This window comes from Tachypleus tridentatus, chromosome 8 (genome assembly GCF_004210375.1).
Source record: "Tachypleus tridentatus isolate NWPU-2018 chromosome 8, ASM421037v1, whole genome shotgun sequence".
Taxonomy (NCBI): Eukaryota; Metazoa; Arthropoda; class Merostomata; order Xiphosura; family Limulidae; genus Tachypleus; species Tachypleus tridentatus.
In genome coordinates this window covers 88,068,835-88,096,218 of record NC_134832.1, presented here as the reverse complement: position 1 = coordinate 88,096,218, position 27,384 = coordinate 88,068,835, and the positions used below count along the sequence as shown (strand labels likewise).

The following is a 27,384-nucleotide window of genomic DNA, read 5'->3' as shown; positions in this document are numbered from 1 at the left end:
ATGTAAAATAGAAGAATAGATAATTTTCTTTTTTCTTTATGTTCACTGACATACAGGTTATTTCAAATGTGAAATATATTCAGTAATGATAAACAATAAATGTGACATATTTATAAAATATGAAAATATCATCTTTTCGTGTAAACCATATACTTTTATTGAAAGAAACAACAAATTTACAATATATTGTCCTTAAATGCTTCAAAATTAGAACTTATACAGATTATTTATAAAACATCCAAGATAAAGTTGTATTTTTCTAATAAATCTTTCAGTAAGTGCAATTCTTGACAAGTCTGTGATTTTACTTAGTCTAATATGCTATATATACATATATGGTGAAACACATCAGTTCTAAGTAATATGGGTGAGGGTCAAGATCTAATGTTCAACACAACGAGGGACAATCAATTTAGTTACAGATTCAATGCATGATATGTTTTATAGAGTTTCTAAGATGAATAAACTTTGATGTTAGCTCAAATCACTTTGGAGATTGTCCCTTTAGTTTCTTTTATGGCAATTTATTCTATTTCCCTAAACACGTTAGAAGAAGTATATATCACAGGTATTATTATTACATTGGGATGTAGGTCAATATTTTGTAAAGTAAGATGTTTTCATACATAATATTTAAAATGTCTTAGATTTTAATGTTTCAGTATGTTTGTTAAATGTGTTGTTTTACGTACATACGTTAATGCTATTATATGATGAAACACACGTTTTTTTATATGAAATATAAATGGAGACTTGTATTGATAATTCAAAAATACTGGTTTAAAAACTAATAATATTCATATATAAATGACTAATATAGACACATAATTCATCTGAACAGAGTAGGATTAAACTGTTAGTAGATATCAATATAATACTTGATGACGAGAAACCCACTTTAAATAAAAATATATCTCAGAATGGTTGGTAAGTGTTAATACCCATACAAGCCATTCTCAGATAGAAGTAAGTTATATTTTCAGACTGACTCCGTCTGAACTTTTGGTGTATATTAAACACAGTTTAATCTTATTAAGTATTGAGTGTCAAACGTTTTCGTTGAAAAATATGACAAACTTAGTGAAATAAGTAATATTTTCGTTTGTAAATTATATTAAAAATCTTAAATACTGAAATGAATGAGAAGTAATATGGACATGACATGCAAAGATTATATAAAAGATAATCAAGTATTTATAAAATGTTTATTTAAATACATAAGTGTATCTTAAAAGTTTTGTTTATAAATATTTCATCGTGAGATACGTGTTAAGTCTATTATCTTACTTCAATATATTAATGTATACTTAAAACACATTGGGCCACAATGAAACATGAGTTTTATCTCAGAAAATCACAGAACACTGATTTACAACTGATGATTAATACATTTATATATTATCTATAAAGTGAAGTGAAAATAATGCACCACATATTACTGAAATATTGTTTGAAAATCTATGAAGAAAATAACTTTTTTTTAATATCAGTAAACTAGGTTTTCAGACCCCATAAACTGAAACTTTACATGTTTCATTTGCATTATATCCTTTATTTGTGTATTTACCTAACTTTAGTACGGTGCCTTATGATACATTCAGTGTTTGTTTTCATATAATAGTGCACAAATGAAAAATGTAATGTGTAACTGAAATAGTAGTATGAATACAATGTATAAAGTTTGTAGGAAAGCTAATCCAGTATTTTATAAGCTAAGTAAAACATAGTAGTTATCTTGAACTATTATTATTAATAGATATTTCATTAAACTTGTGAAGTGTATGGTAATAAATCTTCCTGTAAAGTATATTTTATAACGATAAACAGTAAATGTGTTGGATTTATAAAATGTTAAAAAATAATCACTTAATCATAAACTTACATTTAATTATAAATCATGATTGTCAACTCTTATTTGTTTTAGTTATAAACTACTTATTTGAGAATAATGTAATCAGTGTTTTCAACTAAAGTTTAAATGTTAATGAATGTAAACAGAAATTTTGAAAAAACGGTAAAAAGGTATCTGGTATCCCAGTTTTATGGAAATGAAAGCATTACTTGTTTTTGTCTTAATGTTACACAAGGGCTCAAGTTGTCATCAGCTAGGATGCATCTGCAATAGAACGAAAAATAAACAATCTGTAGCATATTTTGTGTTTTAAAATGGTAAGAATATTAGTTACTAAACCTACATGCAGAGCATTTTTCAGTAAGCAAGAAACAAGTTCTAGACAATTTGTGAAACAAAGTACAGAAAGTTAAGAATAGTGGTAGTTAAACAATTATTTACATGAAACTTTAAACGTTAGTGAAAGAAATACATATATTTACTTATAAAGTTAAACATAAAGATTTAAATAAATGTCCTTTTCAGGACTAATAGATGTTACAAAATATAAAAAATTATAGAAATGAATAACAACAAGTATTTTATCTATAAAATGGTGATTGTAAACGTGTGTAAGGTAAATTATTGGCTATATTTACCATGCTTAAATAATGTAAAAACCGAAACATTAAATGCAATAAAACTAAATATGTAATAAATTGTGTTGTAATAGATGTCTCAGTAAAATAAGAGTTTTATTTGTAACTTTTAAGACATATTATTAAATATAGACTAGAATGTTAATGACAAATTGTGACACCCTACAATGAGCTCACTTAACCTATTTAACTACCCACTTATAAAAACACTCTCAGCCATAGCAACACTAACCTAAGTAACAACTTGCAAACTTATACCACCTACCTCAGAAAAGCATTCACAACTAAATATATAAAAAAACAATAAATCTGATAAGATTCAAATGGTAGATTTACTTAAAAAGCAAAACTGTAATTCTGATAACTTTTAAATGCTGACAGTTGTAAACACAACGTTATATAAATCAGATTAAATTAATAATTTTAAAACTTTGATTGTTATTATATAAAGTTAATGTCATGCTGATCTACATTACTCTATAGTGTTTCATTTGTGAACAATCTGAGTGATCATCATCAAAGTGCCACTTTGTAAAACTATCATCCAAGCAACACGCTCTCTGGTGTCACTTCATAAAACTATGACATAATCTTCTCTGGTACTTCGCAATACGAAATCATTGATTAGCTCCACCCCACCGCCCGAAACAGGCAATCAGTATGAAGTGGCATCGTTTAGATGCTGAAGTACAGGGTTAATTATTTTCATTATTATAGTTCTTATAGGTGTTACAATATTATTTGTTAAATGAAATATCTTATGCCTCCATAGTGTCTATTTTAGCCAACTCAACTGCAAAGTTCAAGTTATTTTTATTCTTTTTCTAATCCTTGATTTCTCCAACGTAATAATCCAAGCTCAAACTAATAAAATATTATGAGAATAATATTTGTCAGGCAGCTGTTTATCACAAGATCTCAGTATATTTAAAAGTAAACTTAGATAGAGCTTGTTTTAAGCATAGTAAACCTATATAGGAACTTTCCTCAAATAATTGAATACTTGTAAAGTTTCAACTACTAATAGTAATTTGGATGATATTTTAAGTTGAACTCTCTTTTTGTGGTTACAACTAAGCAGTTATATAATGGTGATGCGGGCGATTTCTTGAAGTATTGTGAATGAACTAATGGACTGCTGGCATTAATTTTCATTTACATATGTTAAAGAAATCGTAAAACAACATAGGAAATCATATCTACATATATATGTCCATTACACTCAGATATTAATACTTCAACAACTTTATAAACTACAAAGTAAAAAACTCACTTTGTCATTTCAGGTGAGACTCCCAACTGAACAAAGCAAATCAACAGTCAATTAATCGATGAATCACAGAGCTCAAACTTTCTGTTCGTAAAACGGCTTCTATAGGAGGTATGGCAATCACTGACACACCAGTTAAAGGAACGGGGATTTCTTTTGGTTTTTTGATGGTTTCATCTTCCAGCATCAACAGTTCAGTTTTAGAAACTGACCCCCATTCTTTACTGCTCATACCTCCAATCACGTAGATTAATGTTTCTGTAAAAAGCACCAATAACAACTTTATTAGTTGGGGTACAAAAGTAATGATTTATTATTTTATTTTCTGTATGTATATTAAACAATTATCAGTAGATACAAAAATTCCACATACAAAATACAAATTTTATGTAGACTAATTTCAAATAAGTATTTAAATATTACAATACTAACAAAGAGTTATAACTGAATATCTTCTAGACTGTCAGCAACTGTCTTGATAAGCTAATTATTTATTGACAGTATGCACGTAACGTACACTGTAACTATTTATCTGAAATATTTCTCACTGGTAGCCTAAATACAGCCTATTTTATTGCTATTTATCGGATATTTCATACCGGCTCGATGATACGGTGGATTTTCTAATCTTAACATTCAACCAAATTATGCATCATAACATGAAAGTTGTTTACATATTAAATTTAATTGTTACTTATTTTTCATTTTCTACTTTAAGGATATACAAATTTAATTAGATAAGTTGTGACTTATATTTAATGGATTATTTGGTAAGATTGTTTGTTTCAAAGAGAAACAATTCCATACAATGGTTGTTTGGTGTTTATTGACACAAAACAAAATGACTGACCTGTTCTTCAACTACTAAAGTATCTTGTTACTAACAACTATGGTAAAAACTTATTAAACTATTTTTGTATTTAAGTCCGTTTAATATTTCATACCTATGTAAAGTTTGTTTGTTTTGGAATTTCGCGCAAAGCTACTCGAGAGCTATCTGCGCTAGCCGTCCCTAATTTAGCAGTGTAAGACTAGAGGTAAGGCAGCTAGTCATCACTACTCACCGCCAACTCTTGGGCTACTCTTTTACCAACAAATAGTGGGATTGACTGTCACATTATAACGCCCCCACGGCTGAAAGGGCGAGATTATATGGTGCGACCAGGATGCGAACCCGCGACCCTTGGATTACGAGTCGCATGCCTTAACTAACCTGGCCATGCCGGGCCGTCCTATGTAAGGAGTAAAAATTAAAGAAATATTTTATGGAATTATTTAATTCTAAGACCATTTAATTATTCAACATGTTTGTAAAACTGACTGAACATTACTCTATTAATTGTTGTACAGTAATTAATATATTATAAATACAATACTTTATAAAGAAAGTATTCACCAAAAGCAACAACTCCAGCAGAATGTCTCGGTACTTGTAATTCGGCTCTCTTTTCCCACTCATTATAGTCCGTATTATATATATCCAAAAACCCTATGCTTTCTAGATGATTTTTATTGGACCTTGAAACACAACAACCACCAACAACCCACAGTGTATTTTGTGCAACTACGGCTGAACAGTAAGCCCTAGCCATTCGCAGCGGAGGACGAGATGTCCATCTAGGTTCAGAAAAATTGTATTTAGTCAAATACGATATAGAAATTTCAGTATTATGTGAAATCATTTTGTTACATGATACTTATATGATTAATAAAATTTATAATGAGAACAGAAAAATTAATATTTTTATATAATTTGGTGATTTTCGAGCTCCTCAAAAACAACAAAATCATAAGAATTGGCTTAATTTTAAACAGTACTGATAAAAATATTTAACTATGAAATATATTCGTTAATAGTATATGAAATCTTTCAATCTATAAATATATAAAGTTTTGTGAAAGAACAAAATCCCACCTAAAATGAACACATCAAACTGGATTGTGTAACATTTTCTGTCCTCTATCTATCCGAACTGAGGAAAACTAAAACGTCTTGAAACTGGAGTTCTTACGTCACTAAAAAGAGGTGCGTCATACTTGTTGCGTCACGATAGTTGACTAAAGCTTTAACCATCTCAAAACTACACGTTCAAACACGTACAATACTCACACGTGATGAAAACAGACACCTATACTGTAATGTGTCAGAAAACTGACATCATACAATATAGAATGAATCATCACTTTATTACTGAAAAGTCCCGGTATTATTTGTCACCATTGGATACAGTAGATTTAACATCATTATCTTTATACACTCTTATTTACATTCACTTGAAAGTTGTTTTTTATCATTCTTACACAAATTCTGGTTTTAGTACTAATTGTTCCAAAATAACTTACATTTTAGTTACTGGATCGTAGCACAACACGCTGTCTAGAACTGGTGGATCAGAATCAGACCTTTCTGGAAACGACGTCAACCCTCCAAGCACCCAGATACATCCAAGGTAAGTCACTGCACCCAAACCCATGCGTGATATGGGCATTGGTCTCTCCATTTCCCAGGTGTCTGTTTCCGGTGTGTATACTTCCATAGAAGAAACCACTCTATTATTAAAGAAAATTTTGTTTAATAAATATTTCATATAATATGGAAATAAATATAATATAATATAATATAAATAAATATAATATAATATAATATAATATAATATAATATAATATAATATAATATAATATAATATAATATAATATAATATAATATAATATAATATAATATAATATAACATAATATACAAATAAATAAACTTATGTTAAAAATAATATTTCAATCAACCTTTTTCGAATTTTCTTTTCATTTTGTACATAAAACAAATCAAGTTTTTACTTTCTGATATTCATAAAACCATTGATATAAAACCAAAATCTGGTGTAATAAATATACATGATATTGTAAGTTATTTACACAACCAGTTAAAACTTTATGATGTTTGTCTTTACTACAGTTCTTTCAGGATTAACAAAAAGTAAAGAACAACATTTTCCACCAACAGTTTACTCATCGTATATGTATTTTTTTACAATACATATGATTAAAAAATAAAAGTCATCTTCATGTATGTGTTACTTACCTTCCCATGCTATCACGACCACCCATAACATAAATACGCCCACCAATAGTTACAACACCATGGTGTGCTCGGGCACAGATCATGTTCCGTTTCTTTTCCCATTGTTTTGTGGTGACATCAAGTACATAAGTTGTTCCTGTCGGTACCATTTCACCACTTTTTCTTTCATCTGGATCATATCCACCTGGATTAAGAAAACGTTCAGTGTTATAAATTAGTTGCGTACTACTGTCGTAGCAGCCACAGCATAGTTACGGGGCCCGAGAACCAAAAAAGTGCGAGGACAGAAGAAAGATAGTGGAGAAAAAAAATTCTTACCCTGAGCAAACACAAATAATCCACGGTCGGAAGTATATGAAACATTGATAGGACTGTTGAGTTCGGTTGCTAAGGGACTTTACTTATACCACAGACTAAGTTATACAGACTAAACTCTCATTGAAAAGCTCTATTTACTACAAGTATCTGATGTATGGAGTGGAGTTTCTAGTGCAGGCATATATAAACAAAACATCATTCTCTGTGTCTGGCAAACTCCACACGTTATATTCTGTGGTCTTTCATGATATCTACATATTCTGAACCTATTTTTACATTACAAAGTTAAGTTAAAGTACAAAGAAAACATAATACAAGTGCTTTATGCTGGTAAACAAAATATTTCACTATAAAAAACATGACAATAACCACTGACGTCAAAGCATACAGATATATAAGTTCTATCAATTACTGTTTTATCACATCCATTTGCTTTACTATGAGATATGATGTTTATCATGCCTGTAACAATTTTTACCTTAACAATACAAATTATGAGATAAAAGATAAATATTATACATGAAATAATAAAACATATCAAATGGTAAATTGTTCTGTCAGTCAAATTTCAGTTCACAACAACTTACTTTTAATAATGTCTTCTTTCATTTTATACTAAATTCAATAATATGACAAATAAACTGAAAAAAATGACACTTGACTTGTCATTATCCTTTATATCAATTATTCTGCACATAAAACTAACAAATATATATAAATGAGGATTTTCTATTAATCTTACATTTAAAGCAATCCTACTTTAAGAGTTATTGTTATATTATCATATTTTTCACTTCATATATATATATATATATATATATATATGTCAAAATATATCTTCAAATACTTCAGTAGGAAGCGCTGTTGACATTGAATCATATTCTGATAGAACTAATTAATTAGCAATCACTTTTCCTTGTCCTCTGTAAATTGAAGAACTTTGTGATATGTTATTCTTCTTTATAATATGGCTCTTTAGAATTGTACGTTTGGCTTGGTATAGAGATTAAACAGCTAAGTACTTTTAATCTTTAACTGACTAGTCATTAAATACTTTTGCATTGGGGAACCACTGTACATGATAATATGTAGATAGTATGGTTATAGATTATCATTAATTGAAAATTTGAAGAAAAAAAAAGGAGGCCAAAAAGTTAAACAGCAATTTAATAATTCAAGGATCAAAGACTAACAGATGTCCAGCAGAAGAGCATAATTTCAAAATTACAAGGTAATCTTCTTGTTTGGACATTGTAATGCAGAAGCTCATAAACAAGTCCATGGCTGACTCAAGAACTGGTTCAGGAGGATAGATATTTATGCGGTCAGCAAACTTCAATTTATACATTTTGTTTGCTAGTTTTGCTGACATTCAACCTTCTTCACGAAAAACAATCTTATATTTGATCATTAGAGTTTTGAATAAAAACAAATTCATTAAAAATGTTTACATTATTTGCGTTTCATCAAAATATGACATTATAGGTAGGGGTAATACACTACATGGTCAAAATTATGTTGACGCTCGACCTATACGTACATGTTGAACATCTCATTCCAAAACCATGGATATTAAAACGGAGTTAGTGCCCCCTTTGCTGCTAGAACAACCTCCACTATTCTGGGAAATCTTTTCACTACATTTTGGAACATGGCTATGGGGATTCGCTCCTATTCAGCCACAAGAGCATTAGTGAGGTCAGGTGAGAAGGCCTGGCTCACAATCGGCGTTCCAATTCATCCAAAAGTGTTCGATGGGGTTGAGATCAGGGCTCTGTGCAGGCCAGTCATGTTTCTTCACACCAACCTCGGTAAGCCGTGTCTTTATGGGCCTCTCTTTGTGCACGTGGGCACTGTCAAGCTGAAACAAAAAAGGTCCTTCCCCAAACTGTTGTCACAAAGTTGGAAGCACACAATTCTCTAGAATGTCATCGTATGCTGTAGCTTTAAGACTTCCCTTCACATGAACTACAGAGTTTAGCCCAAACCATGAAAAACATCTCCAGACCTTTATTTCTCCTTCACAAAACTTTAGAGTTGGCACTATGCATTCAGGCAGGTAGCGTTCTCCTGGCATCTGCCAAACCCTGATTCGTCCGTCAGACTGCCAGATAGTGAATCGTGATTCATTACTCCTGAGAACACGTTTCCACTGCTCCAGAGTCCAATGGTGGTGTGCTTTACACCACTCCAGCTGACGCTTGGTATTGTACATGGTGACCTTAGGCTTGTGTGCGGTTGCTCGGCCATGGAAACACATTTCATGAAGCTCCTGACAAACAGTTATTGTGCAGATGTTACTTCCAGAGGCAGTTTGGAACTCAGTAGTAAGTGCTGCAACTGTGGACAGATGATTTTTACGCGATACGCGCTTCAGCGCTCGGCGGCCCCGTTCTGTGAGTGTGTGTGGCTTACAGCTTCGTAGTTGAGCTTTCTCCTAGACATTTCCACTTTACAATAACATCACTTACAGTTGACCAGCTCTAGCAGGGCAGAAATTTGACAAACTGACTTGCTGGAAAGGTGACATCCTATGACAGTGCCACGTTGAAAGTCACTAAGTTCTTCAATACGACCCATTCTACTGTCAATGTTTGTCTATGGAGATTGCATGGCTGTATGCTTGACTTTATGCACCTGCTAGCAATGGGTGTGGCTGGAATAGTCAAACCCACTAATTAGAAGCACTATCCACATACTTTTGGCCATGTTGTGTATTTTGCAAGGCACTGAACTCGTAAATAGTATAATACATTATTAACTTGTTGTACCAGTTTGTTTTCTCAGCAAAATTTAGCCTTCACCAGTGAATATCCGAGATTAATTCTAAACACAAAAAAGGATTGTGATTTTAATTCCACATATTACCAGCCAGAATTTCCATCTTGTTCTATATTAATATATTAAAAAACAAATAAAATACAAATGCCAATTAAATATATTAGAATTTTACTACAAACGTTCTTTATTTATCAAAGAAACTGAACTATTAATTATTTAAAACTTCACAGTTAAAGTATATAATTTGGCTAAATGTAAATATCTCAACATATCCTTTATTAACACGTATATATACTTACTTTTCCTAAAATTTCTTTATTAGTTTCGTCTACTGATTCAATGAATTTCAATACTAATAAAACGTCCCCAGAGTAAACGTTAAGGAAACAGGTTTTGAAATAACATTTCAACAGTTTTTAGTCCTATGATATATCAAATTATTACAGAATATTTACACAGTACAACAAGCTGTCAATGATCAACTTACTCAATTTTGTATATGAACACATAGAGCCAAATAACTGAAATGCTGCAAATAAGTAAACTGTACCTATTACGTAGATAGAACTGTTCAAAAAGACAGATGCATGATGGTTCCTAGGTTCTGGCATCTGATCAAAATACTCCCATTGATCTTTCAGAATGTGGTACCTTATGGTTGACATACCTGCAGATATTAGAGAATTTTATATAATGAACACAGTATCATAGCAGAGACATACCCTCTTAAACTACAAATATGGTTTACATACCTTAAGATATAAAGGGTATGACTCCACACCACTATATAAAAGTTGAGTCTAAGTAAAGTATCATGATTTTGCTCCCATGACTCCAAAGCTTCAATTACTTCGTTTACATTACTTAGAAATGTATTATAAACTAGTAGTGTTATACAAATGCTCCAAACAAATTGTAGTTATAAAAATATATACATTTGTAATGTTATCAATCTTTATTTTTCCAGTCACCTAAATATCACTAGAAAATATAATTCGAATTTTGAACAAATCAAAAATATCCTGTTCAATGTATGATAGACTAACATAAAGATTGATAGCCATATTATTTAGAGGTAAGAACGATATTGTCACTGACTGTTTTAATAGGACGAATAAGAACCAATTGGGTGGTTGTTTAAGTCAGGGACCACTGTACCTCCTTTCATGGTACTGTTCTTCCTAAAGCATTCTAGAATAGTGATGTCACACTGAAGCAAGATGACACCAGGGAGGGAGGCAAAACCATACTAGATGCACTAACTTCGTGTACAATACATTTAGGCTGTTTATGGCAAATATTAGAAGTGAGAAACATTTCCACCAAAAAGAGGTGAAATCTACAATCATAGCCTTCTTAGGATGTGATAATTTTGAAACGAACCTATAAATTACAAAACTCTTGTGAAAGTGTTTTTACAAAAATGAAAATAGTGGATTAAATTTTAAGGAAATTGACAGTTTTTCTAAAAGTATATAAATAGCATCAGAAAAATAAAATATTTAATTTTTTAATATTTTAAAAAAGTTAATTATTTAATGTAGTTATTTGTACTCCAACTCTGAACAAATTACCTGCTGGGATTTTTTAACTGAATATAAAAATATTATTTATTATCTCACTGTTTTAACATTTCATTTAGATATTCTCATGACCTGCCAATATCACTGTAGAAAGTTTTTAAGGTAAATGTTTATATTTTATTTTCTATTTTCTCTACCATATCAATGTATAAAACATTGAAATGTTTAAAATTAGGATGGAAATATGTGTTTACCTTCATAGAATAGTCTTAAAATATCTTATTTGGATCATACACATAATTTCATGTCTTTATCATTTCTTTATAGTTTATTTTCAATGTTTTATTTTATTTTCCAATTCTTTGTCTTTTACCATTTATATTGATATGTTAACTGGTGCCCATGAGCCATTATAAAGTTATGATCAGTAGACTTCAAACATAGATTCATTTTCCACATGCAAAATGGTGCTTTCATATGCCTATTTTTACAAGCTTTCACAAGCGAGTTGACAACAGGTAAAAATGAAACTTATTAAATGATTCAAATATGAATAATACATATCAGAAAATATAGCCTAATTCTAAGGATACTACTCTAAACAATGGAGTAACCTCCATTTTTACTTCACATGTACAAACCCATATAATGTGAATGTTTCTTGGCCTATTTTCAACAAATAACCTGAAATCTACTCTTTCTATCGGTTATAAGCACGTTGTTCAACTTAAACCTGTCACTTAGCAACACAACTTCTAATTTGAAAGTAGGCATAGTTTTTCTTCAACTTTGACATTTTTGGAAGTTTTTGTTGAACAATTTTGTTATTGGAATGCACTGACGTTACTTCTGAAGAACCAAAAGGTTGAGCTTTGACTCTAAAGGAAGGCAGTTTACACTCTCACACTTGTTTCTCCTATATCAGCTCTAAAAGTGAATACTTTTAATTGTAGGTGCAATACCTAACGAAGTTTTAATTATCATTTTAGATGTTTCTTTTTAAATATAGGAATAAAAGCTTACATTGCCTTGCAAAACATATTCATCCCTATCAATAATGACATATTTTAAGGAAATACAAATAATGTAAACAATTTTTATTTTTCTATTCAAAATCCTGATGATCAAAACTGAACGCTGTTATGTGAAGAAGGTTGAATGTTAGCAAAATCAAGAAATAAAATACATAAACTGAAATTTGCTGATTGCATAAGTATTCAGCTCTCTAAATCAGTACCTGGTGAAAACATCTTTGGCAGAAATTACTGCTGTGAGTCTTTTTGGATAAGTTTTTACCAGTTTTTCACAATTGCACAGTGTAAATTTTGCCCATTCTTTATGGCAAAATTGCTACAATTCTAAGAAGTTTATTGGGGATCATTTATAGATTGCAGTCTTCAAGTCGTGCCACAAATTATACATTGGATTCAAGTCAGAGCTTTGACTGAGCCACTCCAGAACATTCACTTTCTTCTTTGAAACCACTCAAATGTGGCTTTAACCTTGTATTTCAGGTCATTGTCTTGCTGAAATCTGACTTTTTAACCCAGCTTTAGATTCTTGACTATTTCAAGCAAGCAGGTTTTCCTATAAGATTTGCTTGTACCTTGTTCCAGCCATTTTCCCCTAAATCCTGACAAGCTTCTGAGTTCCTACTGATGAGAATCATCCTCATAACATGATGCTACCACCACCATGCTTGACAGTTGACAAAACCTTTTGCCAAATGTCTGAAGCATCATTTATTTGCTTTATTGCAAAATCCATATGCGATTTAAGATTATTTATTTCAATGATGGCTTCTTTCTTCATTTTCTTTAGACGAATATCCCTCGTCTTATCCATCATTTAGACAATCCTAATTTGAAAAATATGATGCTGATTTCTCAGTATACATAAAGCTCAATGTAATAATATCTGTGATATCTTCAAATCTTTTAGCATGTTATTAGTCAAATAGACATTCCCCAAAGTGATTTGATCTAATACAATCATAGAATGTTTCTTAATTTAGAAACTATAAAACATATCATGCACTTGAAATCTGTAACTAAATCGACTATTCACATCATGCTGAATATTAGATCCTTTGACCCTCTTAATATCCCTCCCTCTTTTGTTACTTAAAACAGACAAACAAAAAGATCAATAAATATGATCTCTAGAAAATAAAAAGGGTCATTTATGATGGCGAGAAACTCATTTGAAGTAAAAATGGAATGTAAAGATGGCTTGTATGGGTATTAAAAACTTTAATTAAAATAAAGTACGAGAGCAACGTTTAGACATTCTTAGGTCATCTCCAAACTAACAAAACACTTTGAAATTGTCCATATGTTGTGAGGACGAGAGTGTAAACAAATACAAGATTGTAGAATGTGCAGCAATTAGATATAATTAATATAGATATAAAAGTGTTCCTTTATATTGGTTTTGATTTGAGTTTTTGTATACGTAGGGCTTCTTTGATTTTACGTTTGTTGGTCTTTGCTTCTATACTTCATATGTTGGTGTGGTAATTTGGAGGTGTTAAATAACATTGAATAGAGTAAGACAGACAAACCCAAATTATATTTTATGATCTTTCATTGAAAATGTTTAGCTCACCAGATCGTGAAGTTTGCATATTATATTATATTATACAGTGATTCGAACTCAATGTTTAGAAAATGTTTCCATGGTCACTCAAAGTGTTGTTAAAAGTGTTCTTCAATAACACTTGAAGTTGTTTTGCTTTTCCATACCTAAGTGCATTTGTAGTTATTTTCAGCACACAACGTGTGGAATCTTTACAGTATCTGATGGTATACACTCGCATGTTACTGAAAGTGTTTTGCATTATAGGTTTTGGTACAGTAAAAGGTTAACTTCAACTATTCTAGTGAACACACTCATGCGAGCCAGGCGTAGCTGTAACTTCGTGTGATGTACTATGGATTCGAAGGTCTATGGTTTCTGATTCGTTATCACACAAACACACACTAAAAAGAAAATTGTTCTGCACACTTTTGACTTATGAGTACGTTATAAATGTGATGGTTAAATTAAACTAATCGGTTAAAATAGCCTAAGAATTGGTGGTTGGTGCCCTTTAGTACCTGCCTTTCCTTTAGCCTCTCGGTTCACAATTAAGGTTGTCAGAAAGTATATCACCAATAAATAACGTAAAACATTAAATCATCAGTCTACAATATGCAGCTACACCTGTTGTAATGTATTACGTTCTGAAAGTTTGTTTAGAATTTGTGCCAAGTTACACGAGCGCCATCCGCACTAGCCGTCCCTACTTCAGCAGTGAAAGACTATATTGAAGCAGTTAATCACCAAAATAGATGGACTTTTAAAAACACGCATTAGATATGACAGTTAATACATTATAAAAATGTATGGATGCACAGCATATTTTAATTTTCACGTCCAAAAAATTAAAATTGTCAAAAATATTATAATTTAAGAAGAATTTGAGACAATTTTTTAAAGTATACAAATACTTACTGGTTTGGTTAACACAATTTTTTAAAACTTATCATACAAAAAAAAAACACACCCACCAACTGGGTAGTTTAGCGGGTCACGTGGATTTAATCCCCCAATCATGACTATAGTAGGTGAGGTGCTGTCAAGTATTTCACTGCATGGTCTCATCTTTTCGGCGTAAACAGGAAAGTTATTGACAGATCTTAAACCGCAAGCTTTTCTAAAATGTAAATATATTTCGTTTTAAGTTACATAAACAAATTAACCTACAATAATACGTGTTGTAACTGGCTAACATTTTTTTAAAAAATAGGTCAAAAGAGATTCAACCAAGAGTGAGGTTCCAAAAACCGCAGATGTAGCATTATTAAATCTGAAATTAAGAAACGATAAAATTCACAGATAACAAAACAATGGTAAACTTTTTGTCCAAATTAATTTTTCTTTTAATTTTCCTTACAATAATTTTGATCACATTTGTACAATTCTACATTTATAGTGTTTAATTTTATTTTAAAAAAGAAAAAAAATTAAACATGAAAATGTGAGGAAATATTTAGTCACATTTCTATTAATCTTAATTTTCAAACTGATTTCATTTGTTATTATTGGTATAACAATATGTAACTATTCGACCAATATTGTTAAATTTATCTAAGTACTGCTTTGTATAGCTTACGTCATGAAAATGTGACGACAGTTTCGTAACTTGTGGTTTAATACTGTTTGAAGTGAGATCACACTTCACTGGGATAACAAAATTATCTTTAATGAAAGTATCACAGCTATCAATCACCCTAATAGTATTTTAAATAATTCTGGTTTTTGAAAACATGAGATTAGTAGTGGAGATATTAAACACCTCTTAACCTTAGAAGTATGTTGTGGTCTAATATAATATCTGATTCATATATTACTGTCAGAATATCGATTCCTTACTTGGTTTTCTTACAGCGTTCATCTAGTGGTACTAATAAACCCATGTTGGAGTCTAAATGAGGCGGAAGAACTACGAAGTGAGGATTTCGATTGTTGAAACTTTTCTTAGAAATAAATGTTGATGCAGAACTGTAAACAGAACTTGAACCATCACTTTCAGAATTAGGAGGCCACGCCTGAAAATATCAATAGAACAATTAAAATATTATTATTAGCTTATGACTGATTTACTGAGTGGTTAACATTTGTAATAAAAACTTGTCCCAAATCATATTATACAGGATACTGCCTCCAAGACATCAACTAGTGCATAAAGACCTTATATGTTAGATAACTGAATGAACTTTTGTAGTTATAAAGTTGTGTAAGTCTCAAATATGTTGAACAATAAAAATATGTTAAAATATCTACATAGGTAAATTGAAATGTAACGGTGTTAATAGCAGTTAAACAATAAATGGTGTTCATGTTATTAAACACTAAGTTTGTGTTCAAGCTAGAATATTAAACAGAAAGTTTCCTAACTGTTAAACTCGACTACTCTTCCAACTTACAGGGATGTGCACTGGTGCTAATCTCTTCCATCGATCATCTCTTAGCCTGCTTAGTGAGCTTCGTGAAGCTCTTCCAACTGATTCTCTCTCATCACGATTACTGTAACCCCGTCTACTCAATAACTAGGAGATAAACCCAATAAGTATATTGCATGTTTATCTGATACCAAAAACTCAAATAACAATAAATGTTCATAAATGTGTATCAGGATAAACCTTTAATATCTTAATTATATTAACAATAGTCCCCGAATAAAAGTAAACAAGAAAATCGGTATATTTATTATAGTCTGATGACAGCAAACATTGAATTATTATAAATTCTTAGTTCATACAAAATACAATCATAACACGTATTTGAAATAAATTATATAGAATATTATCTTAAAAAGTGGAATAAAACATTTGAAAATGGAAAACAGCCAAGGTATTTATTAAGAATTCGTTTATCATTAGCGTTTTTGACTTAGCTTTTGTAGAACAAATCGTTCATAGTTTAGCTATCTAATAATTTCATCTGATCTGATGATGATTAAAAATTATAAGTCATTTACAGCAAACTCTTAATGATAAAACATACTTCAAATTTTCAAGTTAAATTATTTACTCTATTCAATATTTAATTTGGGATGGAAGGGGTAAAAGACATCGGTTTTATCTTTATCACACCGTATTATCTCTTAATCTCATGTTTCCTATCTATTCCTGTTAATTTAATTTTATATAATGTGTTTTCTTCCGTCTCATTTTCCCATTCTATTAATAAAAATATGGTTTCGTATCTGAGACACCGCTAGGGGTCGCCATACACATATCACATTCCAGGAGGTAATGATGCTATCAAATACGATGATGTCACAGTTCCATTAGGGTTGAAATTGTAGTTTGATACCAGACAGACTGCTACGACGTAATAGTTCTACAAAAACAGAAAGCACCATGACAGGTGACCATGACATTATATATAATGACGTACACGGCATATGTCTCAGTACGATTATATTTAATCGGTTTAAATCAATATTTTATTAGTTAATTAAATCATCGTAAAAAGGATGCATAACACTAATTAATAAATTAAACTATCAATAATTAAATCGTTGTAAAATGCTTAACACTAATCTATTAGTTAATTTAATTAGTTATCAAAAATCATCGTAAAAATTATGCTTAGCACTAATTCATTAAATAATTAAATTTCCTGATCATTTTCATGTAAATAATCCTTAAAACGATGATATCATACATTAGTTAAAATTTACACTTACAATAAATTTAATTATCTACTAATGTCTCGTAATTATTTTAAGCATGTAGCATTCAAAAAATATTTAAAGCAGTGTCACTATATATTAGACATAGATTTCTAATATTGTTTGGTGATATAGACAAAGGACAGTATTGATTTATCAAGCAGCAGCAACAGGTTTATTTTATGATACTTTTTAATCAAAGATAAGAGAAACGTTTTGTATTTCAGAACAGTTGGTATGGATTTTAACACTTTTATTGACAAGGAGAGAACAACGTTTCGACCTTCCTAGGTCATCTTCAGGTTAACAAAAAAAAATAAAAATAAAAGTGTTAATACCCATACCAGCTGTTCTGAGATACACTTTCATTTCAAGTAGGTTTCTCGTTATCAGAAAGACAAAGGTTTTGTTTGAATAGACATTTTCATAAGGATTTATTACACTGACAATCAATATCATAACAATTAAACACAGAACATACTAATTGTTAATGGGGAATAACAATCAACATGTTGGTATTTCCCTTTAAAACAAACAACAAAATTTACCATGTATTATCATATGTAATCATAAAATAACCTTTAGTTATAAATACAAGTAATTTATTATTTGACTATTTCAAAAATTATATTTCTTTAAACGAATTTTCAAACTGTTATGAAACATGAATTATCTTTCGTTTATAGGCCCGACATGGCCAAGCGTGTTAAGGCGTGCGACTCGTAATCTGAGGGTCACGGGTTCGCATCCCGTCGCGCCAAACATGCTCGCCATTTCGGCCGTGAGGGCGTTATAATGTGACGGTCAATCTAACTATTCGTTGGTAAAAGAGTAGCCCAAGAGTTGAGGGTGGGTGGTGATGACTAGCTGCCTTCCCTCTTGTCTTACACTGCTAAATTAGGGACGGCTAGCACAGATAGCCCTCGAGCTTTGTGAGAAATTCAAAAACAGACAAACAAACAAATCTTTCGTTTACACTTTATAGATAGATAATAAAACGCATAGAAATCATCAGTTACGACCATGATTGTTAACTCTAACTTGTAAAAGCCCTCCTATGGCGTAAAGTAAACAAATGAGACAGCCAAGGTTTCACAATTTGAAGATGCAATTAAGGGATTTTGGTCTATATATCCCACATTAGTTAAATATATAGATATACTTTTGATTGGATCCCAATCCATAGCCACAGAGTGACATGTTCCAAGCCACTAGCATCACAATGAGAAATCAAGCAACACTGAAACAAACTTTCTCCATGGCTCAGAATGACAGGGTCACGTATGTCCTACTCAAACAAAGGAAATGAACTCAATAGGTACGAAATTATGGACAGGACGTAGAACACTGTACTCAATCAAGGATCTAGGATGGGACCTCTACGCAATCGGAATTACGAGGAAATAGTGGACCTCATTCCATAAACAATATACTAAATTAGCATTGATAAAAAAGGTCATACATACCCCAATCAGATAGCTTAGCATCAAATCTAAACTGCTATTATGAATAGGCTACCAGGGACCTAGGGAGGTGGGCCCCCAACTTCGCACGCTTCTCCAAAAGTGGAGAAATTTCCTTGAACACTCTGGAAGAAATACTTCTGTCAACCATGCCATTCACTAGAAACTGAGTATGATAAGGACTTCCTATCTTTTCTAGTAGAATCCAGGAGTAACAGCGATCTGGAAACAGTAGAATAAGTAAACTATGTTCTCTAAATTTTTAAAAGCAAACCAATGCTAATTTATTTATTCCAATGATTGGCAGGAATGGACAGGATCCCCTTTAACTTTACTTATGATATGGTAGATTGGTAGACCAGAGGAAGAGGCAAATAAGGACCCTCTTGTAGGTACTCCAGAAGAGGAAACCATAGTTATGCCAGCCATCTGGTCTGCCATCAGCTCTCAAGTAGTGGATCGAATGATAATTAGAACTTAAAACAGACAAAATGTGGGAAAGACCTATGCATTTCCATCCAATCTTAACCATCTGTTATCAAGACCTATATATAAGGTACTAGGGACAAAAATACCAGTAGTCGAGAGTTTCAATGAGTGGCGAATAAATCAATCATCAGAGTCACATACTCTGAGCAAATCCACCGGAAAACCTCACGATGGACCATCCTTTCAGTCAAGAGAATTCAAATGGGCCGAGAAAAGTGATCGGCTATTACATTCGCAACCTGTGGAACACAGCAAGCCAGAAGGTTTATATGATGGGAAAGAACCCAGTAGAGAATATCCAAAGTTTAACAAAAGGTCCCAAGAATGCATGCACCATTGAATGAATTATGACAATTTTTCCCTGCAATAGATTTAGACCATTGAACCATTGACCTTGAACCATTGCCTGTTGGTCAGTAAAAAGTTCTAAATTACTGATTTATAAGAAAGATTTGTTTTCCATCAATAAACCCCGGAAGTCCCAACCCTCAATACATGCAGCCCATCCCTGAAGTGAAGCACACAAGAAGAGATAAAACTAGGGACTAGGGAGCAGTATAGGAACATCAATGGTAGTAATGATATGATTCAACCCTTACTCAAGAACTAAGATGTTGCTTCTGATTAAGGAAACTGGATGATCCAATGGATTGAAATTAATGATCCACTGTCGTGTAGTGACCACTGAAGGGACCACATGTGTACTTATTCCAAAGGAATAAGATACTTGAGGGATGTCTAAAAGAGATAAAGCCATCCCACTTGAGTAAGAGCTTGACTGCCTGTTCAATAGCTTGGAGATAGATAAGTTGGCTAAGTCTAGCGTAAAACAGTAAACATCACCAATAACGGACAATGTATTAAGTTAGGTAAGCAAGAGGATTTCTCAGCGCAGATAAGAAAGCCAATCTTAGCGGCTTCTAAAAGGAGAATTTAAACGTGTTGTTCTGCCAATTGACGAGATGGTGTCAGAAATAACTAGTTATCCAGTGTGCAAAGGTCTGCAAAGTATGAAACTTATAAGAAAAACTCGTATGGATCAGCAGAAGACACGTGTTGCAGATGTTATCCAAAAGGTAGATCTCTGACCTACAGAAGCTGATTCCTATGCATGAAACGTAGATATTGGCAGGAAGAGTTTGCTATGAGAATATGGAGGTATGCATTAGCGCCATCAAACTTGGTTATCCACAGACCTGGTGAAGAATGCCAGTGCAAGTTGAGAAAGGACTATGTTATGAACCTTGGAGAATCTAAGAATTGGTTGAGACAAGAGAGATCAACGATTGACCACCAATCTCTCATCTTTTTGGGCACAACAAATAAATGGGAATAAAATTCTGGAAAAATCTATTGATTTTCTCTATCATCCCATATGACCATAAACTCACTGGTAGTCTGGAAATGGAATTCACTCTCTACTGATCAGTTAAAGGTGGGAATACTATAGGTTAAGATAATAATGGAAGTGAAAAAATGAACATAAGAACCGACCCTGATGTCTGAACTTGAAATACCCATGGCTCTACTGTGAAGGAATAGCAGGTGTCCATCAATTGTAATACTGTCACTTCTACGTACCCAACCACTAAGTGTGGATACTCACGTCCTTGACAAAAGTCGCTCTGAGTGGAGGAGCTTTGAAACTAAGAACAGAATATATTCTGAATATCTATAATGCAAGGAACAGATGCTAGGAGTTAGGACACATGAGACATAGTCATACCCTGACTACCAGAGGAAGTATAAGAAAGTTTAGAGGCCAAGCAAAAAGGCAAATGAGTGAATCAATTTTCTAAACCCAATGCTTCTGGGATGCCCACAACTATCGAGGGATGAAGAAAAGGAGCCTGATGCAATTCACGAATGGATACAGAAGGTAAAAGAAATTTCTACAAAAAAGTATCTACTCAGTAACTTCCAACAACATACAAATTGTTTTGTTTTTGTTTTTCTGGGGGGAGGGAAGTTTTCTGAAAGAAAGAGTGAAGATGAAACTGTTATCTATTCAAAGTGATCACAGGGTCCAGTATGGATCTCCACAAATACAAAAGCAGGTGTAGTCTATGGAATAAAAATATAAATCTAGCTGGCAACAGTAAGCCAAAGCATGCACACAGAAAAATTAGGGTACAAGGTATATCTATCCCATTATATAATAAAACAGTAAATCGCCTACCTTGAACCAACAATATCAGATGTAGGAGGGAAACTAAGTAGACGTCTCCCTCCACCTTTTCACCATCACGTAAGGAGTAGACTCAAAAGCAACCAAGGAAAGCCCTAAATACTCTCAAACACGAGTGGCTAATTGAAGAAAAGGAGCATGAAGTGGTTGATTCAAATTGTCCACGTAATAAACTGACTTAGTAAAGAAAAGTGTTAAAAAAACAAATTTCCTAAAATATACTGAATCATCAAGAAAAGCAGTCACAGATTTCTAAGGAGAAAAACTACTGGGGTGAATATATGTCTCCATCTCACAACAAATCAAATTATAAACAGCCTCAACTGAGAATGATCCCCTTAACCCATAAAGATATATTAAATAACAAAGGAGGAATACGGTAAATCTGATGAGCCTCCACACTACAAAAGTAACATGAGAATTCATGTCTGAAAATAGCACGTCAATTTTGTTAATGATAATTGTGCACAAATACACAAGGTAACACCAAAATTGCAACCCAAAATGTAACGAAGCACAGCGCTTCAGAAAAAAGTGTTACCAAATCTTTGTCGAGAAAAAACGGTTAAGTATCTGGGTGAGGTACTTTTATGTAACATCAGGATAGAAGACTCATTAACGTAGATCGAGAGTGTCAGAAGGTAAAAAAAAATTTCCAAGGGTATTTAAGCCGGAGATAAAAGGTTAGAACAGGCTAGAATAATGCTTAGATGGGCATAGCGAAGATTACGGAATAGCTATAAGTGTCAGCATATGGTAAGTATGTTTTGAAATAAACCTATTGCCCATGCTAGATTAATCAAAACTGTCCTGTTTTAGTGATATCAACATACAGTATTTGAAATCTTCACCTAATGTACAGTAACTCTCTTCAACATTTTCGAAACATGATACATTTAAAATAATGATTAGACATTAGTGCATAATTACACTTCATATATTTCACACGTGAAAAGTTATTATAAGCCAACACACTAAATATGCCTTGTTTGTTTTGTTTTGGAATTTCGCACAAAGCTACTCGAGGGCTATCTGTGCTAGCCGTCCCAAATTTAGCAGTGTAAGACTAGTGGAAAGGCAGCTAATCATCACCACCCACCGCCAACTCTTGGGCTACTCTTTTACCAACGAATAGTGGGATTAAGCGTCACATTATAACGCCCCCACGGGTGGGAGGGCGAGCATGTTTGGCGCGACTTGGGCGCGAACCCGCGACCCTCAGATTACGAAGCGCACGCCTTAACGCGCTAGGCCATGCCAGGCCCACTAAATATGCAGAACTTAGTTTTATACTCCCAACTCTGACGTAAATCATAGCTAACGCCATTTCAGTTGAACATCTAAATAGTATTGTGTTTTGGAATATTTATCTACTGTAGAAAAACTTCAAACCTAAAATATTTATGAAAATAAAAGTCAAGTGTTATTTATTATTCTACAGTATTGATAATACTTATTATGTAGCAAAATGTAAATTTTGATCTAATTCACATAATGGATAACAGCAGATTTTTTAATTCTATGGACAGCTATCAAATAATGGTAATTAAATTTAGACATAGAACATATGTAGAAGTATAGTGTCCACCCTTGTAAAACTCGTGTAAGATATAGCTATATAATAACATCTTTCTGCAATTATTTAATTATTGATAATTAATAAATTCATATTACGCTTCCTTTTAGGACGATTTAATTAACCAATAAAACAGTAATTTAAACCGATAAAATATAATCACATCCAGGCCTAATTATGTAATTCGATTGGTAAGAAGACGAGAATCACAAGAACAAACACACACTTTGTAGGCCTGTGATGCAATAAAACAATTCAACAGACTAAACTCTAGGGGGGGATGATTGTATGCATCATACCCCTCACCTAAAATGAAGGAGGGATGTATACCCTCTATCCCCCCCCCCCCCGGATCTACGCCGCTGATGCTGAGACATATATCTTGTGCGTTTATATATATAACGTCATGGCCACCTGTCATGGCTGCATATTAACGTGGCTCTAATGAAGCACGTTCTGCTGACAAATCATGGAATTTTGATCTTATCCTTTTTAATGGCATAATTTCCCTCCCCACGTCCGACACCCACATAGCGTTCTCTAGCGGCGTCTCTGTCACATGTCTTCCTAAATATTCACGATTTAATAATGTTCAAAAGTTTTATTTGTGCATGAACCACACGTACAGGTTACCTACAGCTGCAGAAAACCAGATAGATCTGGTTATTGAGAAATATTTTGTGGTTGTCAAATACAGTAAGCATATATACGTTTATATTATCATCACTATGTCAAATATCACACACACACATACATATAATGTAAGTATTCGTATATTCTGTCTAGTTACTTGTTTTCTAAAACGGTGCCCTCGAAAAATGGCCTGTATCTTTACTGCTGCCTGGTTCTTGACTACGTCATCTGGTTCCTGCGTTACCTAAATTATAGAAAATGTACCATGAAATATGAAAAAATAACACAAAAAAATTTATTTTATAATATGTAGAATCTTTACTTTAAATACTGTAATCAGCATAATATTGAAAATACTAGCATTTTGTTTTCTTAGTCACAATACAAACATCTGTCTGGATGACCTAACACTGAGAAAGCTATAATATATCACATCTCACGTGTCATCATTAGAGGACACTCTGTAAATGGTCATATATTCTCTTTTGTTTAATTTTAAGTGTCAATAATATATTTCATCACAAGCTATGTAGCACTGTTAATCTTTGTTAAGACTTGAAATCCATGTTAATATCGAATAAGAATTAGCACATCCTAACCCATTTATTCCCAGTTTTAGCAAAATAATTCACTGGTATGCCAACTGCAGCAGCCCCTGCTATGGCTAATGGTAATGGAGAACCATCTAATAACAGGTTCCTTTCACGGTCGTAAATATCATTCTCTGATACAACTTCCTCTTCTTTACTGTTTATTCCACCAAGGACAGAAATGTAGGACCCTGAGAGATAAAAGAATCAAGTCAGTGATTAATGTAAACTTCCATGTGAGTTACATTGTTTCGTATTTCTAAAAAAAAACAGAAAATGTGCAATTCTTCATAAAAGTGAAACAACAGGAATTCACAATCTATAAATAATATTCTTAATTTGGAACAAGTTTTGTAAGAAAAGCAAAACTGAATATAAAATAAGTTTTATTGATTTCCTCACAATAAAATGTAATTTAGATTTTTTTATAATTTGAAATAAAGGTCCAGAAACAGTTCTAATGTACTTTTGACAATGCATGTTTATTTCTTATTTGTTTTCTAACATACTCTGGAATCAATCCGAAACACTACAATTATACTACCTGTTTTAGCTATTGCTACAGCATGTTTAGGTGTTGGCAATGAAAACTTAATCTCCCAGAGACACTTTCTTGGACTGTAAACTTCCACGGTATCAATACTGTGTAGCAGCCCAGATTCCTGAAGACCTGACAAACCTCCACAGATCCATATTTCTCTCTTCACAGTTATAGCGGCACAGAAAGCACGGCGCTGTAGTAATGGTGGTTTTTTATACCAGCTATGACACATGAATCAGTAAATGTAAATTAAATGTATATGAAATAAAACTCGCATATAAAAATAACGTCAAATTTTACCTAAAAATAATACTTACTCAATCAATATGCCAGTAAACTCACCATACTCTGTAAGCTGCCAATAGTCTCTAACAAATGTGTTTAAACGTGTATGTCACAGATTTAGACTATTAAACAATTTATGGATTTACCTATTTTGTTCAGGATCGTAACACAATACATGATCAACTATTGATAAATTCCTATTAGTTTTCGAATTAGTCACTCCTCCAGCAACATAAACAAGACCTTCTAGGTAGGTAGCACCACAGCCCATTAGTGGTTCAGGCATTGGCTTGACCATTGTCCACTGATCAAAATCTGGTTCATATACCTCTATACTGGAAAGTATTCTGAAATGTAAACATAAATATAAGATGTAAAGGTTTGAAGACAATGAAAATATGTCAAAGGTATGTTAGTACTAAAAGCTCACAGTTGTTATTACACTAAAAGAAAAATAGAAAAAAGTATGTTTTCGGTTTTGAAAAAATATATATTTCATTTCTATAAACTAAACATATTTACAGCTTTACTTGTCTAGCATCCTTGGCGTTTACTTTTACATTCAACGCTCTAACACTACGTAACTGTAGCTACTTGTGAAGTTACATTTCAAATTCACGAAATATTAAAAAAGTTGTACTTGTTTTACCACCAAAGCACAGTATGGCAAATGTCTAATAATCATCATAAGAAATAAATTATTAACTATTATTATAACAATATAAAACTAAGTTATAGCTGTGTGCTGATGTGATATTTGTTTCTGGTCCTTTGCAAGAAATTTATTTGGTTTAACCAATAAATACTATTTTATTGTAGTATAGATATAGACGTACTCTCGACTTTCATTTTTCCCACCAACAATAATAATTCTTCCCTCTACCAGAACAGCTGCGTGACATGCTCTCGCGTGAAACATATCTGCCCTTCTTCTCCATCTTTTAGAACGTATCGTCAATTGGAAAACAGTTGCTGTTGGTTGCATTTCTCCATTTATAACCTCAAAAGGATTGTAACCACCTGCATATATTATTATAAAATTACATATCAGTTATAGCCAGATTATTGTTATGACATTAAACTCTATTCTCGAACAAAAATATATTTAAAAGTCAAATTACAAGAGATGTGAAAATATAAATATATTTGTATAAGAAATATGAACACATAAAGAACCTCAGTAACATAATCCCTCTATTAACATTATCCACCTTTGTAAAACACATGGTATATATATATATATATATAAAAGAAAATTATAAACAATATATAGAGTATAGTAAAATATAATAATATCATCTTCCCGTACAAATACCATCTACCTTCATTAAGCACATGTAAGGGAATTAAATATATAAATCAAAAGTACAAAAATCAGCTAACTGAAATCTGTATGTCATGTTACGTAAGTATAGTAACATTATCTTCCTATAGAAATAAGTCACACAGAATATGCCTAGTAAAACCATTCATCCATAAAGCCATAGTAACACCATCCACGCACTAGAACCTTATTAACCATCCACTTATAGAACATTTGTAACATCGTTACTTATATAACCACGATAGCACTGTTTACGTACAGTAATATACGCTCTGGTGTTTAACTACTATATCACTTTCGTATAAAACAGCCGCGCCTTCTGGTGTCACTTCGTGAACATCATCGCTCTCTGAAGCTTATAACATAACAATTATGTAACCCTTTGTTTATTACGTATCAACTGTGTAATCCCGTTGAAGCGCCATCCTTTGGAAGGTGAACAAAGGTGGTAACTACTAACAAGATGGATTATATATCTCAATTTAATATACTTGCAAGAAGTAGAAATAAACTAGAAACATAATCTATGACCAAGCTTTCAATAAATAAATCTAAATATGAAATTTCGGCTTAAAAATGCTAATAAAACTAATGCTAGTGATTCATGAGAATTATA

At 32.2% G+C, this 27,384-nt stretch overlaps 1 protein-coding gene and 1 long non-coding RNA gene across 6 annotated transcripts in view; one reads left to right on the top strand and one right to left on the bottom strand.

The window, feature by feature from the left end:
• Positions 1 to 16,349, top strand: part of LOC143222878 (uncharacterized) — a 40,373-nt gene extending 24,024 nt beyond the window's left edge. Inside the window, exons 2-3 of the long non-coding RNA XR_013012553.1 lie at positions 6,111 to 6,210; positions 15,888 to 16,349. This is a non-coding gene — a long non-coding RNA (uncharacterized LOC143222878). The remainder of the gene's footprint in view (positions 1 to 6,110; positions 6,211 to 15,887) is intronic.
• Positions 134 to 27,132, bottom strand: LOC143222875 (alpha-scruin-like). Of its 5 annotated transcripts, none has more exons than XM_076449997.1 (15): positions 27,028 to 27,132; positions 26,281 to 26,464; positions 25,591 to 25,791; positions 25,163 to 25,380; positions 24,628 to 24,809; positions 24,186 to 24,272; positions 16,427 to 16,549; positions 15,873 to 16,048; positions 15,008 to 15,153; positions 10,484 to 10,600; positions 6,835 to 7,018; positions 6,104 to 6,310; positions 5,157 to 5,377; positions 3,764 to 4,018; positions 134 to 2,116 (listed from the first exon to the last, which is right to left on the bottom strand). In XM_076449997.1, exons 2-14 carry the CDS (start codon positions 26,427 to 26,429, stop codon positions 3,804 to 3,806), a joined length of 2,226 nt encoding a protein of 741 aa, XP_076306112.1. In that variant the 5' UTR covers positions 26,430 to 26,464; positions 27,028 to 27,132; the 3' UTR covers positions 134 to 2,116; positions 3,764 to 3,803. The 5 variants fall into 5 exon arrangements, 2 of the variants coding, with proteins under 2 accessions (XP_076306112.1, XP_076306113.1); XM_076449998.1 differs by lacking the exon at positions 27,028 to 27,132 and adding an exon at positions 26,828 to 26,957; XR_013012549.1 differs by lacking the exon at positions 5,157 to 5,377.
• Positions 27,133 to 27,384: the final 252 nt, after the last annotated feature.

What these genes read in the sequence shown, in the direction of transcription:
- LOC143222875 (XM_076449997.1), bottom strand. Translation starts at nt 26,429, where the DNA reads ATGCAACCAACAGCAACTGTTTTCCAATTGACGATACGTTCTAAAAGA. An exon ending in GGGAAAAATGAAAGTCGAGA is followed by an intron (nt 25,792 to 26,280) that starts GTACGTCTATAT and finishes TTTACATTTCAG; the next exon opens with AATACTTTCCAGTATAGAGG. An exon ending in TACGATCCAGTAACTAAAAT is followed by an intron (nt 5,378 to 6,103) that starts GTAAGTTATTTT and finishes TTCTGAACCTAG; the next exon opens with ATGGACATCTCGTCCTCCGC.